The 12,095-nt window shown below is 54.7% G+C and overlaps 1 protein-coding gene across 1 annotated transcript in view; it reads left to right on the plus strand.

Moving 5' to 3' along the window:
- The window catches only part of WDR1 (WD repeat domain 1), a 44,457-nt gene that overhangs the window by 2,587 nt on the left and 29,775 nt on the right, over window positions 1-12,095 (plus strand). The window contains exon 3 of the mRNA XM_053217570.1: window positions 10,610-10,700. Coding sequence (XP_053073545.1) covers window positions 10,610-10,700 — 91 coding nt within the window. The remainder of the gene's footprint in view (window positions 1-10,609; window positions 10,701-12,095) is intronic.

Below are 12,095 nucleotides of genomic sequence, written 5' to 3' on the forward strand. Positions count from 1 at the left end.
CGGTGCTGCTAATGCGTCCCTTCCTGATCTGGATGTACATCAGGCACCCCAGGCTCTTGTTGGATTGAGGGACCATTGGTACTCAATTAAGGATGGGCACCATTTTTATTAGGGTACAACATTCCTGGGAAAAAAGACGTGAGCCCTTGTGAACGTTCAGGGAACAGGAAGGAAGATGGTCTGGTTAAATTACAGGCTCAAGAAGGAGAAGAGATCCGAAAGAAAGGTGGAGACCCGGTTGTGGAATGTCCAACAGATGTCTGATTGGCTTCTACTTGACGTGTCCTAAGCACAGTAGGGTTTCCTGTGTGTCCTGTCCCCCAGACAGCAACGCTATCGCTCCAACTGTTCAGGCCCCAAACCTTGAACTTCTGCTTGATTTCCCTCTTTTTCTTCCACGCCATGTTTAATTCTCCAGTGAATCCTAGTGACTCCTCTCAAACTAACTTCAGAATCCGGCATTTTTTCTACCTGCTGTTTCCACCTCCTCCAAGCTACCATCCTCTCTGGGTTGCAAGACAGAAAACCCAAACTGGTCTCCCTGATTCCGTGCTGGCTCTCCTCCAGTCTGCTCTCAGAGCACGGCTGGACCGGGTTTGGTAAAATAGGAGGTGGCATTCATTGTCCTCTTTGCCCTCCCTTACTATGGCTGATGCGGCCTCACCATTGAGCCTGGTTCCTCGGTCTCACCCCCAAAACCCCACCCCACCCTTCTCACTCATCTCCAGGCACCCTTGCCTCCGTGATCTTCCGGAAACATGCCACACATCTGTCTTAGGACATGGGAACTAATAGCACTCCCATCCTGGCCTTCTCTACCCCGCAGCTAACATGGCAGGAGCCGGTGGGCAGGCCGCCACATCCTATGACCAGATATGCCCATCTGCCTGTCTTCTGTAACCAGACTGGAAGCTCCTTGAAAGTAGGACTTTGTTCTTCTGTTTCTTTCACCTCTGTGTCTTCCCCCAGGAGAGTACCTGGCACATAACAGGTGCTCAGTAAGTATTTGTCACAACGCCTTGAAAGCCAGGCTGTGCCATGGAGATAACAGGCAGCCATTGAAGGTTTTACTGCCTAGAAATAAGAAAAGCTCCGCCTGCATAAGGTTGCTGGATCTTTATTTTGTGGCGTCTCCCTTTCATACCAAACAGGTATCCATACCCTTGTGACTTCCCATTTGGAAGTTCCCATTCATTGTGTGGACTTAAAAGTTGTTTTGTGAACCCAGCACACTGGCACTTCATAAACTTGAGGAAAGAGTATTTATTTCCTATCAGCACATCCGTGGCCACACCTGCAGAATGAAAAGTTTGCAGTGATGTGGCCATCTGGAATAGAAGAATCCAGGGGCAGCCTGGGTGGCTCAGTCCACTATGCATCTGACACTTGATTTTGACTCAGGTCATGATCCCAGGGTTGCGGGATGGAGCCCCGTGTTGAGCTCCGTGCTGAGAGTGGAGCCTGCTTAAGATTCTCTTTGTGCCCCCTTGTGCTCTCTCTAAAATAAAAATCAGAAAAAAGAAAACTCCAGAAGGGGAGAGCCTGGTATATTCTTACTTCGAGGCCAGCGTCGCCATTGCCCCTGCCTATTCTGCAGAGACAGGGAAGAGCTTTCTCCCAGTGGCAGTGAAGAAGCTTCTCCGTGATTCTGAACTGCCCAGTGTCAGAAGGCCCTTGAAAGCTGCCACAAGCAGTCAGCAGATTTGCTACAAGCGAGTTTGGGGCTCGCTTTTAAAGGACCCGGTCCCTAGATTCCAGAACTGAAATCTGTATATTTGAAAAAATTAGGTGCATGAAATCAAATTCTAGGAAGTGAAATGTTTGTTGCAGTTCAACACTCTCTGCTTCCAAGTGCAGTATGAAGTTCAGGGTTGTTGAACCTGAGTGCTGAGCTTCTCATGGTGCGGTCTGCAGCCAGTCATGTGTAGAAGGACCACCTGTGCATCCCCCCGCCTGGGGGAGGGGGTATGTAAAGGGACAGATGGCTTGAGAAGGGCTGACGTTGTCGCTCCTGTCTGTCTGCACGTGCCTCCTGAGTCCCTGCTGTGTGTGCTGGGAGCACAGATCCAGGGGAGGCCCCCTCCTGCACGGAGCTCATGGCCTCGCTGGGAGTGAAACAAGCCAGCAGGTGACCGAAGGGAGCAGTGTGCTGGGTTAGCACCTGTGCAGAAAATGAGCAGGGTAGCACATGCGAGAGCTTAACCCGGGAGAGACCTGGGGGAGGGTCTGATCTTTAAGAGGAGTCAGGCCCAGACAAGGCCACGGAGCTGTGTGGACCAGTAACGTGATCAGATCTGTAGTAGAGCTTGTTCTGTGCCTCAGGTTGGAGGTTCAAGACAAACGCACTCCGCAAGTGCTGATTAGCTGCTAGAACCAGCCCTTGCTTCCTGTTTTCCCCCACACGTTCACCAAGCTTGTCTTGCGGAGCCCTGCCCATGGCCACCGTGTCCAAGATTTAAATCAGTGGCTGGGAGGAGGTTTTGCCCCCAGCCCCACCCCCTAAGAGCTATCTGGCAATGTCTGGAGACATTTTTTTGTGCTACTGGTATCTATCTAGTGGGCAGAGGCCAGGGATGTTGCCAGGATCCCACAGTGCTCAGGACTATCCTGTAAGTTATGTGGCCCCAAATCTCAGTAGCGTTGAGAACCTTGGTGAGTAACATTCTAATGCTCTGGTTAGGCGCTTTAAAAGAATCTTCTGAGTGATTTGGGGGCACCTGGGTGGCTCAGTCGGTTAAGCGCTGACCCTGATTTCGGCTCAGGTCATGACCTCATGGTTTGCAAGTTCGAGCCCTGCCTCGGGCTCCGTGCTGTGCTTGGGATTCTCTCCCTTTCTTCTGCCCCTCCCCAGCTCGTGCTCTTTCTCTCAAAAATAAATAAACTGGAAAAAAAAAAGAAAAAGAATGTCCTGAATGATTTGGAAACAAGAGGGAAGAACCAGTTGCACCACAGAGCAACAAGGAAGTTTCCTGGAGAAGGGACACCTCTGAGTTGCGTTTTGGAGGATGAGTAAGAGTTCTCCGGGAAGAGGAGCGAGACAGAGACCTAGCAGAGATGGGGGAGAATCTAGACCGGGAACCAAATGTGCACCGAGGTTGGAGGAAGTTTGACACGGGCTCCGGGCGGTGGCTTCAGTACATTCCTTAACCCTGTCTGTGGGGGTGTAGAGCGGGCTCTCAGAGCCTTGGAGCTTAAAGAAGTCAAGGTTGCCGCCTCATGTCTGAGGCCAGTGGAGAGAGGTGGTCCTGGTTCCCGTTGGGTTGTGGAAGTCGTCCGTGCCCAGAACAGTTGGAGGTGCCCATTTGTATCCCTGTGCCACACCCAGCCGTCATCCCCCACAGGGCCTTGTTACAGATGACGTGTAGGCTGTGCACTGGAAAGGGCCCTTTTTTGCTTCTTTGCTTCTCTTCCAGAGTCTCGGTAGAACCTGCCCGGCTTTGGTGGTGGTGGACCCCCTAGAAAGACCTGGATCCCAGGCTCCGCTCAGCTTGCTAGTAGCTTCTACCCACCAGTTTTATCTCTGCTCCCTGGAACCTTACCCAGAAAATGGCAGTTTCTCCACCGCAGGCCATCCCAGCCTGGGCATCCCCACCCCCAGCCCCAGCCCCGCCTGTGTTCAGCCCTTCTCTGCGGGGACCCCAGGCTTCTGCTGGTCCAGCTCACTGCCCTGAGCACCGCCTCTGGTAAAGGAGCTCATCTTTGTTGAGCACTTGGTATGCTGGGCAGTGGCCGAGCACTTCACGTACATACTTCATCCAGTTTGGTTTTCTTATCTGTAAGAACAGGGAGAACGGGTAACAGGGTCACTGTGGGATGTCACAGAGTCCTTTCACAAGTATTCCTGGAGGGTTGCCTGGGCTGTGATGGTACGCGGTGCCTTCTTCACATCCGCCCTGGTGGCTCAGTGCTGTCTCTTTCTAGAGGTGCCAGACTGAAGCCCCAGGGGTCCCTTCATGACTGCTCAGTGAGGCCCTGCGCAGACAGAGGGAGAGGAGGGACAGGAAGGGAGGTGGCGGTGGCCTTGTCTGTGCTGGGGTCCCTGCTCTAAGGCTTGGTTTGCTCCGTTGGGAAGGGGTTGAGCTGGGAGGCAGGAGGGAAAGTCACTCCAGGAGGGGTGGGCCCTGCAGGACCGCTGAATGACCTGGCCCCACACCGTTCAGAAACCTGTGGGCTAGACAGAAGTGCTACTCTGAGTTAAAAGAATCAGGCTAACGATGGTTCCAACCATAAGTGAGAGACCAAAACTCAGGAATGAAGGCTCTTACCTGACTTCAGGTCCCCACCTCCACTGCTTACCAGCGGTTAGCCTTGGGCACGTCATTCGTTCTGTGCCCACATCTCTTGGCCTGTGAAGTGGGTTGTGAGGTTACCTTCCTATGAGGTTTCAGAGGACTCGGCAGAAGGGTCCACTGGCCAAGAGTGAACCCTCCATACACAGTGATTTCGCAAACGGCCCTCAGGGTCCAGCAAGCCCTGGTCTCCTGGGGCATTTGGAGGCTGCCTGTTGGATCAGATACAGGCCCTGCCCTCTGTGGAGTTCGCTTAGCGTGAAGCCTTGCGGATGTCAGAATGGCCTGCGGTACATGGCGGAGAGCAGTAAGGGTGGTGGGGTGGGAGGTTGGGTGGGAATAGGCATTGGGGTTGGGGGAGACCGTCTGCAGTTGGGAGCATCGGGGAAGGATTCTCGGAGGTGGCTTTCACCTTTTCACCTGGGTGTTAGAAGGTAACAGGAGACATCATCGAGGATCAGGAAGGAGCGAAGGCGTTCCAGGCTGAGGCAGATAAAGGGAAGAAAGTCACATAGTGATTTCATGGAGGAAGGAACAGGGCATCATGGAAAGTGGACCTTGGATTGCTGGGGGAGGGTGCGTTTCCTGCAGGCGAGAGGGAGCCTCCAAGGTCGAGCAGGGCGGTGCTCGTTGGGTGCAGCTTGGGTGGCGGGTTTTATTTCTGCAAAGCATTCGCTCACCACTGGATCCCCAGGGCCAGCCCAGATTCTTGGAAGGAGTAAATGAGCCATCCGTCCGTGTTCTGTGTGTCTTTCGAGGCTGTGTGGAGGGGCTCGGCTGCTGGGTTCAGCCTTGCCAGTCGGGAAGTACAGATGTCTTGTAGCTGCTTCGGAGCCAGGTTACCGTGCAGTAATTTGAGTTTGTCCTTGGTCATCAGTGAACAGAGGCTCTTGCAGATCGTGTCTGATACACGGGTCCAGCTACCGGTTACTGCTTTTAGGAACTAGAAGAATTTAGAAAGCTCTGAAATGCAATCCTCCTGGAAGGTCATGCTCACTTTGCCTGGTCCAAGTTTGGAGGAGCCTAGGGCTTTCTCTGGAGGCTCCAGGGGACATCGGCTGCTGCAGGAGAGCCTGGAGGCCCCTCTCGCAGAGCCCTGTCGGACAGCTTCAGCCCTGGTGGGCCAGGGAGGCCTTTCCAACCTCTTGATGCGTCTGCTGCGCTCACTGTGGCTCAGGAGCTGAGGTGAAAGCTGCTACTCCCTGTGACCTGGGCCAGTCACCAACCCCACTATACATGGTGTGATGGCCTCTGACCCCTCCTTGGCACTAGATAGAGCCTGAGCAGACATGGGGACGTGAAGGAGCTTTGGGGAAGCCGGTGGCCCATATGCTGCCAAAACAAAGTGACTTTTGGGAACCCCCCCCCCCCCCCGCCTTTCGTTGGTGTAGCGAATCTCCCGGATGGGGCGGGGCCTGGGAAGGTATGGGGGTTAGTCTCCTGGCAGAAGGTCTGGCCCTGGGGAGGGGTCTTGGCGCAGGTGGGAGGCCAGGGGGTGTCTGGTCCGCACGGAGAATGGGCCTCCTGAGGTTCGGTTGAGAGGTCTGCTTTCATCTGGCCCCGCTGGGCCCCAATCTGGCACTCTGTCAGCAGCCCAAACACCCTCACCTTGCTTCCCCCACAGGCCTTTGGGTCTGCAGGTGCATGATGGCCGGCCATGGCCCGTGTCTTCTGTGAGGCTCCCTGACCTCCCAGGCGCGGGGGCTGCATTCTGGGACTGACCCCGGGGTCTCACCAGCCCCGAGCTCTGTGTGTCACTCAGTGATGTTGCTGAGTGCCCACTGCCAGACCCTGAGCTGGGGGTGGGTGGCTCCTGTTCTAGTCCCCACGTGGGCCTGGGGAGGGAAGGGGCCCTGGCCAGGTAAGGCCCAGGGAGCAGCTCTTCAGCCCGGGAGGGCCTGAGTGGGGCTGGAGTGGGGGGTCCTGTGTGTGCTGGGGGTTCCGGAAAGAGTGCAGTTAGTGGGGTCGGGTTCTGCCGCTCCCGAGGGAAGGATATCAAGCAGGGGAACCAGGTGATGAGACATGGGACTTAGAGACGGGGGATGAGGGGTGTAGCGGTCCACGGAAGGTAGAGAGCAGTCCAGAAGGTACTGTCGTGGTCCCCAGGAGGGACCTGGACGGAATCTGGCAGGGGCGGAAAGAGGAGGTGAGTTTGGGAACTGTTGAAGAAGACTGGCGGGGGTGTGGAGGGCCAGGAGCAGGCCTGGGGTCGGGGGCGAGTAGATGGAAAGTTGCGGCCAGCCAGCCATCAGCCAGCCAGCCCACATCCCCTCGGCACCCGGGTCTCGCCCTGGTCTGTGTCTCAGGTCTCCTGTACCCTGGTGGCAAGCACCCGCACTGCCAGTAGGAGTGCAGGAAGGCCTGGGGGAGGGGCGTCCCAGCCTCAGCACCCTTTGGGGGATGACCCCAAGGCTTGGCCTGAAGCATCTCCCAAGGCCCTGAGGGAGGCGGAGCTCCTGCCGCCACAGGGTTATTCCTTGGTGCACCCAGAACTGGCTTCTTTCCCTTCCGTGCCTCATTTCCTCTCTTCCCTAGCCCTGCTCCAAATAAACTACGCACCCAAGTGTATTCTTCACCGAGGCAGCAGGAGAGGGACGAGTGAGGGGGATCTGCCACCCCCTGTAAGGCAGGGGAGTGGGTGTTGGGTCCCAGTCCTGGGGCCTTACAGACTCCAGATTCCGCTGATCTGGAATGAGCCTGAGCTGGCAGGGCACAGTGGGGACAGGGGACCCGTTATTTCTGCCTCTAGTAGCCAGCCTCCCTGTGTGTGCCGAGCAGAGCTGGGGAGGTTGGCACACACTCAGCTGAAATCATCGTGTTCAGTTGGAGAATCTGGCCCCTCGCTCGCTGGCTCAGTTGCATTTGCAAGGCAGACAAGAGCCATGTCTCATGCAGCCTGGGATTCTGGTGCCGAGCCTGCTGGGGATGACCTCGGGCGTTTCACAGCCCCTGCAACTGGCAACCCTGACCGTTTAGGGGCAGAACTTCTGCCCAGAACCTCTACCTACTTATCTGGTATCCTTGCCCTGGGTCCTCGGAACCCCCAGTGGGCCTGAGTGCCAACATATTGGCAAGTTGTCCTTGGGATGGGTTTCTCATCTGTAAAGTGGGCTGGTGGTGCCCCTCAGTCAGCCTTGAAACAGACATCTGGAGAAGGATCTTGGTAGTGGTGGCCTGTCTGAGCACCTCTTTTGGCCAGTTTCTGGGCAAGGGGTCTTGTCCATAGTCAGGTTTTGAAATTTTCTTTTTAACGTTTATTTATTATCAAGAGTCAGACAGGCGTGAGCATGGGAGGGGCAGAGAGAGGGGGAGACACAGAGTCCAAAGCAGGCTCCAGGCTCTGAGCTGTCAGCACAGAGCCCGACGTGGGGCTCAGATTCACGAACTGTGAGATCATGGCCTGAGCCAAAGTCGGACGCTTAACCGACTGAACCACCCAGGCGTCCCATGGTTGGGTTATAGAACATGAAGCACTAATTTGGGCCAGGAGTGGGTTGGATACCAGACATCTTAATTTTATTGAGGCATAATTTAGATATAGGAAGATCAGGAAGATTCCTCTGCTGCACAGCTTGACAAATGTGCATGGCCTGTAACCACCACTGTAATCTGGACACAGAACTTCCCGTCATTTCCAGAAGCGCTCCCCTAACCTGTTGCGGCCAGTGGGCTCCCTTCACCCCAGCACCCAGCAAGGACCAATCTGCTTTCTGTCCCTTTAAGTTTGCCTTCTCTGGAACAACCTGGAGAAGGAGCCACGCAACCCAGGGTGGTCTTTTGTGTCCTTTTCACTTAGCATAATGCCTGTAAGGTTCACTGGAGTTGCTGAGTGTGGTTGCTGAGTTGGGAGTCGGTCGTTTGTTCCCCCTTATCGCAGGGCTGTATCCACTGTATGGATCCAGCGCGGTGTTTCTTCATTCGCCTGTTGGTGGACCTTTGGGTTGTTCCCAGTTTGGGGCTATTAACGCATAAAGCAGCTATGAACCCTCACGCATGTGTCTTTTTGTGGACGTGCGCTTTTATTTCTTGGGTACGTACCTAGGAGTGGGATTGCAGGGTTTTGTGTGGGAAGCGTCTGCCTAACTTCGTGCAGAACTAGCCAGACTATTTTCCATCCGCATCGTCTTGCGTTCCTGCCAGCAACACGTGAACGTCCCAGCGCCCCGCACCCCTGTCCTTGCCAGCATTTGGTGATATTGTTCTTTTGGTCTTGCTGATTCCAGCGGGCATGTAGCAGTATCTTATTGTAGTTTTGATTTGCTTTTCCCAAAAGGCTGATGACATCGAGCACCTTTTCCTGTGCCTGTTTGCCATTCATGACATCCCATTTGAATACATCGTACCTTTCTAATTTCACTAGCAAATGATTATTCTCAGATGGATTAATCTGCGAAGAACGTGTATCAACTGCCTGCTACGTCACTTAATGCTAAGCGTTGAGTCTCGGGGGTAAAAGGGACTCCGTCCACTTTTCTTTCTCCAAAAAACTGTTTATTGAGCACCTGCTACTCGTTAACTGCCGTCATGGCTGAAAAGATAAATGCCCTGGAAGCAGGTTGCAGAAAAACAGATGAGAAGAGATGACAAGAAGGTTCAGGACTACAGCTCTCCCCGCTGTCCAAAAACACAGTGTTCTAGGAAACGTTTTGTGAGCCGAAATGGCCTAAAGCAAAGAAATAGTTATCGTTACTTCATAATGAAAAAATTTTTGAGTGGTCCTAGGCCCACCCCCAAATCACCTTTCTCAGGCTTTTCTGAGACCTTAGGACACATCTTGCTAACAGATGCAAGAAATAAATTGAGGTAAAGCACAGATGCTCTCAGACACAGCTTGGAGCTCTGGCAGCTTGACGCTGAGGTGATGAGTGTGGTTCCCAGGGAAGGAGCTGGGGGGCGCCGCTCGCTGCTCCGGGGGGGGGGGGGGGGGCACAACCGCCCCATACCGGCTCATCTCGCTGTGGCACCGATGCCGAATGCTATCTTGGCCTTTTACCTTTCGTCATGAAAGTGAAAAGTGCTGTTCAGATTTCTTTCAGTCAGTGGAAACAGGTACTTAATGTACGTCTTTTGGAAAAGCAGAGCGGCACAGCGCAAGCGTTGGAGGCACCGAAGAGAGAGGAGGCCGTCCCGGGAGGTTTCATGCAGGAGACAGGTCTTTGGTTAGGCCTCATAAGTAGGTGTCAGCAGGCAGGAGGGCTGCTCCTGGCCAGGGGAACAATGTTTGCAGAGACACGGGACTAAGAGGAAAGCCAAAAGGCGGCTGGCGGTGGGCGGGGCTAGAATTCAGGGTGTACCCGTCTGGACTCAGTCTTGAGGGATGGGGATCCCATAGCCAGAGGGCGGAGAAGAGTGCCGGCCTCTGATCTTGTGGTCAGGTCGGGGAGAGGTGGGGGCGGTTGGGGATCAGGTTAGGTGTACCTGCAGCAGCCGCCTCTGGAACGCTGAGCATCCCACACTGGGACCTGACATGGCCTCAGTCTCCAGCCTGTGGGAAGCTGCCTCTTTCAAGAGCCCTCGGTTTAGAGAAAGTGGACAGCGGGAATCAGGAGTAGATGACCGTGTCTTTATTCCCCCCTGAAAGAAAGCCCGGCTGCCGAGACGAATTGAGAGCATCTCAGTATGCGTGTGTCGGGTTCACTGAGGCCTCTCGGCTGTGTGTGCGAGTGGGGGACGCCGTGCTCTACTTTTAGTAAATTCTACGGTAAAACCTTGTTGCTGAGTAGTAGAGGTACTCCTGCTCCCAGATGCCGGCCCCGTTCTTGGTGCCAGTCCAGCCAACCCTCCATCTGTGCTGCGAAGCGAGCGGGAAGCCCACGTTTCCCGGCGAAGGTTGTAACAAAGAGAGGCTCCCACCCGCACGCCCCACTGTGCTCCTGGAGCTCGAAGCAGGGCCCCGTGACAGGCCGTCCAGTGGCAGCCGGGGTAGAGATGCTTGTGAACAGGGGGACCATAGGTGCCTCAAGAACGCAGCTGCCGATGGCAGCCTCCCGCCAAGGGAAGTAGGACAGTCGACTTTCAGTGCAACTTCTGTCTCGTGTGTGTGTTTCACAAGTACGTATTGGTACTATGGCAAGTGCGGAAAAGCAAAAGACAGACCATCCTCTCAAGTTCTACAGCTGTAGGCTAAAGAGAAAGAGACGAAACTACCTGGATTTCTGTCGCCCGAAGATGTGCGGGCGGGTAGAGGTGCTGCTGAGATTTCTCTTTATGGAGGTTTTGACTTGGGTGCTTGTGTGTGTGTTATCCCAGTCCCCACACCCCAACATCCACTAGCCGGGACAGTGGGAAGCATTCCTTGTGTTCCTTCTGTCTCCTTGCAGAACCCAGCCGTTGCTGACATCTACACGGAGCATGCCCATCAGGTGGTGGTGGCCAAGTATGCGCCCAGCGGGTTCTACATCGCCTCTGGAGGTACCTGTGTGCGCGGGTGGCTCACGGATGCATGTGGTGGGGTCCGGGAGGCCCCCAGGCCAAACTGGGCTACGGGCTTGGGAGGGTAGGGTGGTGGGAGATGGGGGGGGGGAAGGGGGGGCAGCAGGTGGAACCAGTGTGATTAGTTCCACTTGGGGCTGACAAGGGATGTAGAAGCCTCCAAAAAGCCCCATGACAGGACTTTGTAGTTGGCAGTGTTCCAGCTGGTTCCGGCTCTGAGGTCAGCAGAAATGCTCACTTGAGGCTGGCCAGAGGCCTTTGTGGGCAGCTGTATCATGATGTTTTGGAGCTCATTTTGTGTGTGTGTGTGCTTTCTGAATTGCAGCTTTGTCTCGTGTCACCTTTATTCATGAGCTGCTCCTTTCCCAGTCCCTCTCAATGCTGGCCTCAGGCAAGCGCTCTGGTCTGTGCCTTTGCTCTCTCTAGCCAGGCTTTTGTGTGGCTCTGTGGGAGCCTGGCTAAGCGGAGGGACAGAAAGATCTTTGCCACGTAGGATGCTTTGTTTACCCTGGGTCTTTGGGGTAGATCTTTGATGAGAAAGGGAGGTACAGAAGTCAGCGTGGCTTACCCGTGTCTCGCATGCATTCACTCACTCATTCGTTCCTATGCTCTACAAGATGCTTATGGCTGCCTTGCCTGTGCCCAGCCCTGTCTCCAGCCCCAGGGAGAGCCAGGCGAGTGAGCTGATGCGGGCCTGGGCCTTGTCAGCCTCCCCAGAGAACAACAGATGAAGGAATGGCTGGAAGAACTAACCAGCCAGGAGAGGAGGCTGGAGTTCATACACTCCAGGAACCGTTTGGTCTGCACTGGGTCGCTCCCTGTCCCTGGAGGGTGTGCCCCTTACTGACTGCGCAGGCTTCCTTGAGTAACTTACCTTCCTGGGCCTTGAAGTTCTCTCCCAGAAACTGGACAGAGGATCCAGAGTAGCAATGGGTGTGAGAGGCCTACGATTGTCTTGCACTGGTGGCCACCTGACAGCAGGTGACCCAAGTGTCTGCCACTAAAAGTAGGACATGCCAGGGCAACAGGTGTGCTGGCTGATGACAAATGCCGGCGGTCAGGGATGTGTGTGAAGGGCTCCTCCAGGAGTCTATCCCATAGTGGGCACTTAATGACGCTTGTGTTTAGATCTACTCCAAGGCTATCCATAAACCTTTCATTTATTTGTTTTTATTTTTTCTTATTTTTTTTTTTAACGTTTATCTATTTTTGGGAGAACGAGAGACAGAGCGTGAGTGGGGGAGGGGCAGAGAGAGGGAGACACAGAATCTGAAGCAGGCTCCAGGCTCTGAGCTGTCAGCGCAGAGCCCGACACGGGGCTCAAACTCATGGACCGAGAGACCGTGACCTGAGCCATCCAGGCACCCCTTGTAA

This window comes from Acinonyx jubatus, chromosome B1 (assembly GCF_027475565.1).
Source record: "Acinonyx jubatus isolate Ajub_Pintada_27869175 chromosome B1, VMU_Ajub_asm_v1.0, whole genome shotgun sequence".
Lineage (NCBI taxonomy): Eukaryota > Metazoa > Chordata > Mammalia > Carnivora > Felidae > Acinonyx > Acinonyx jubatus.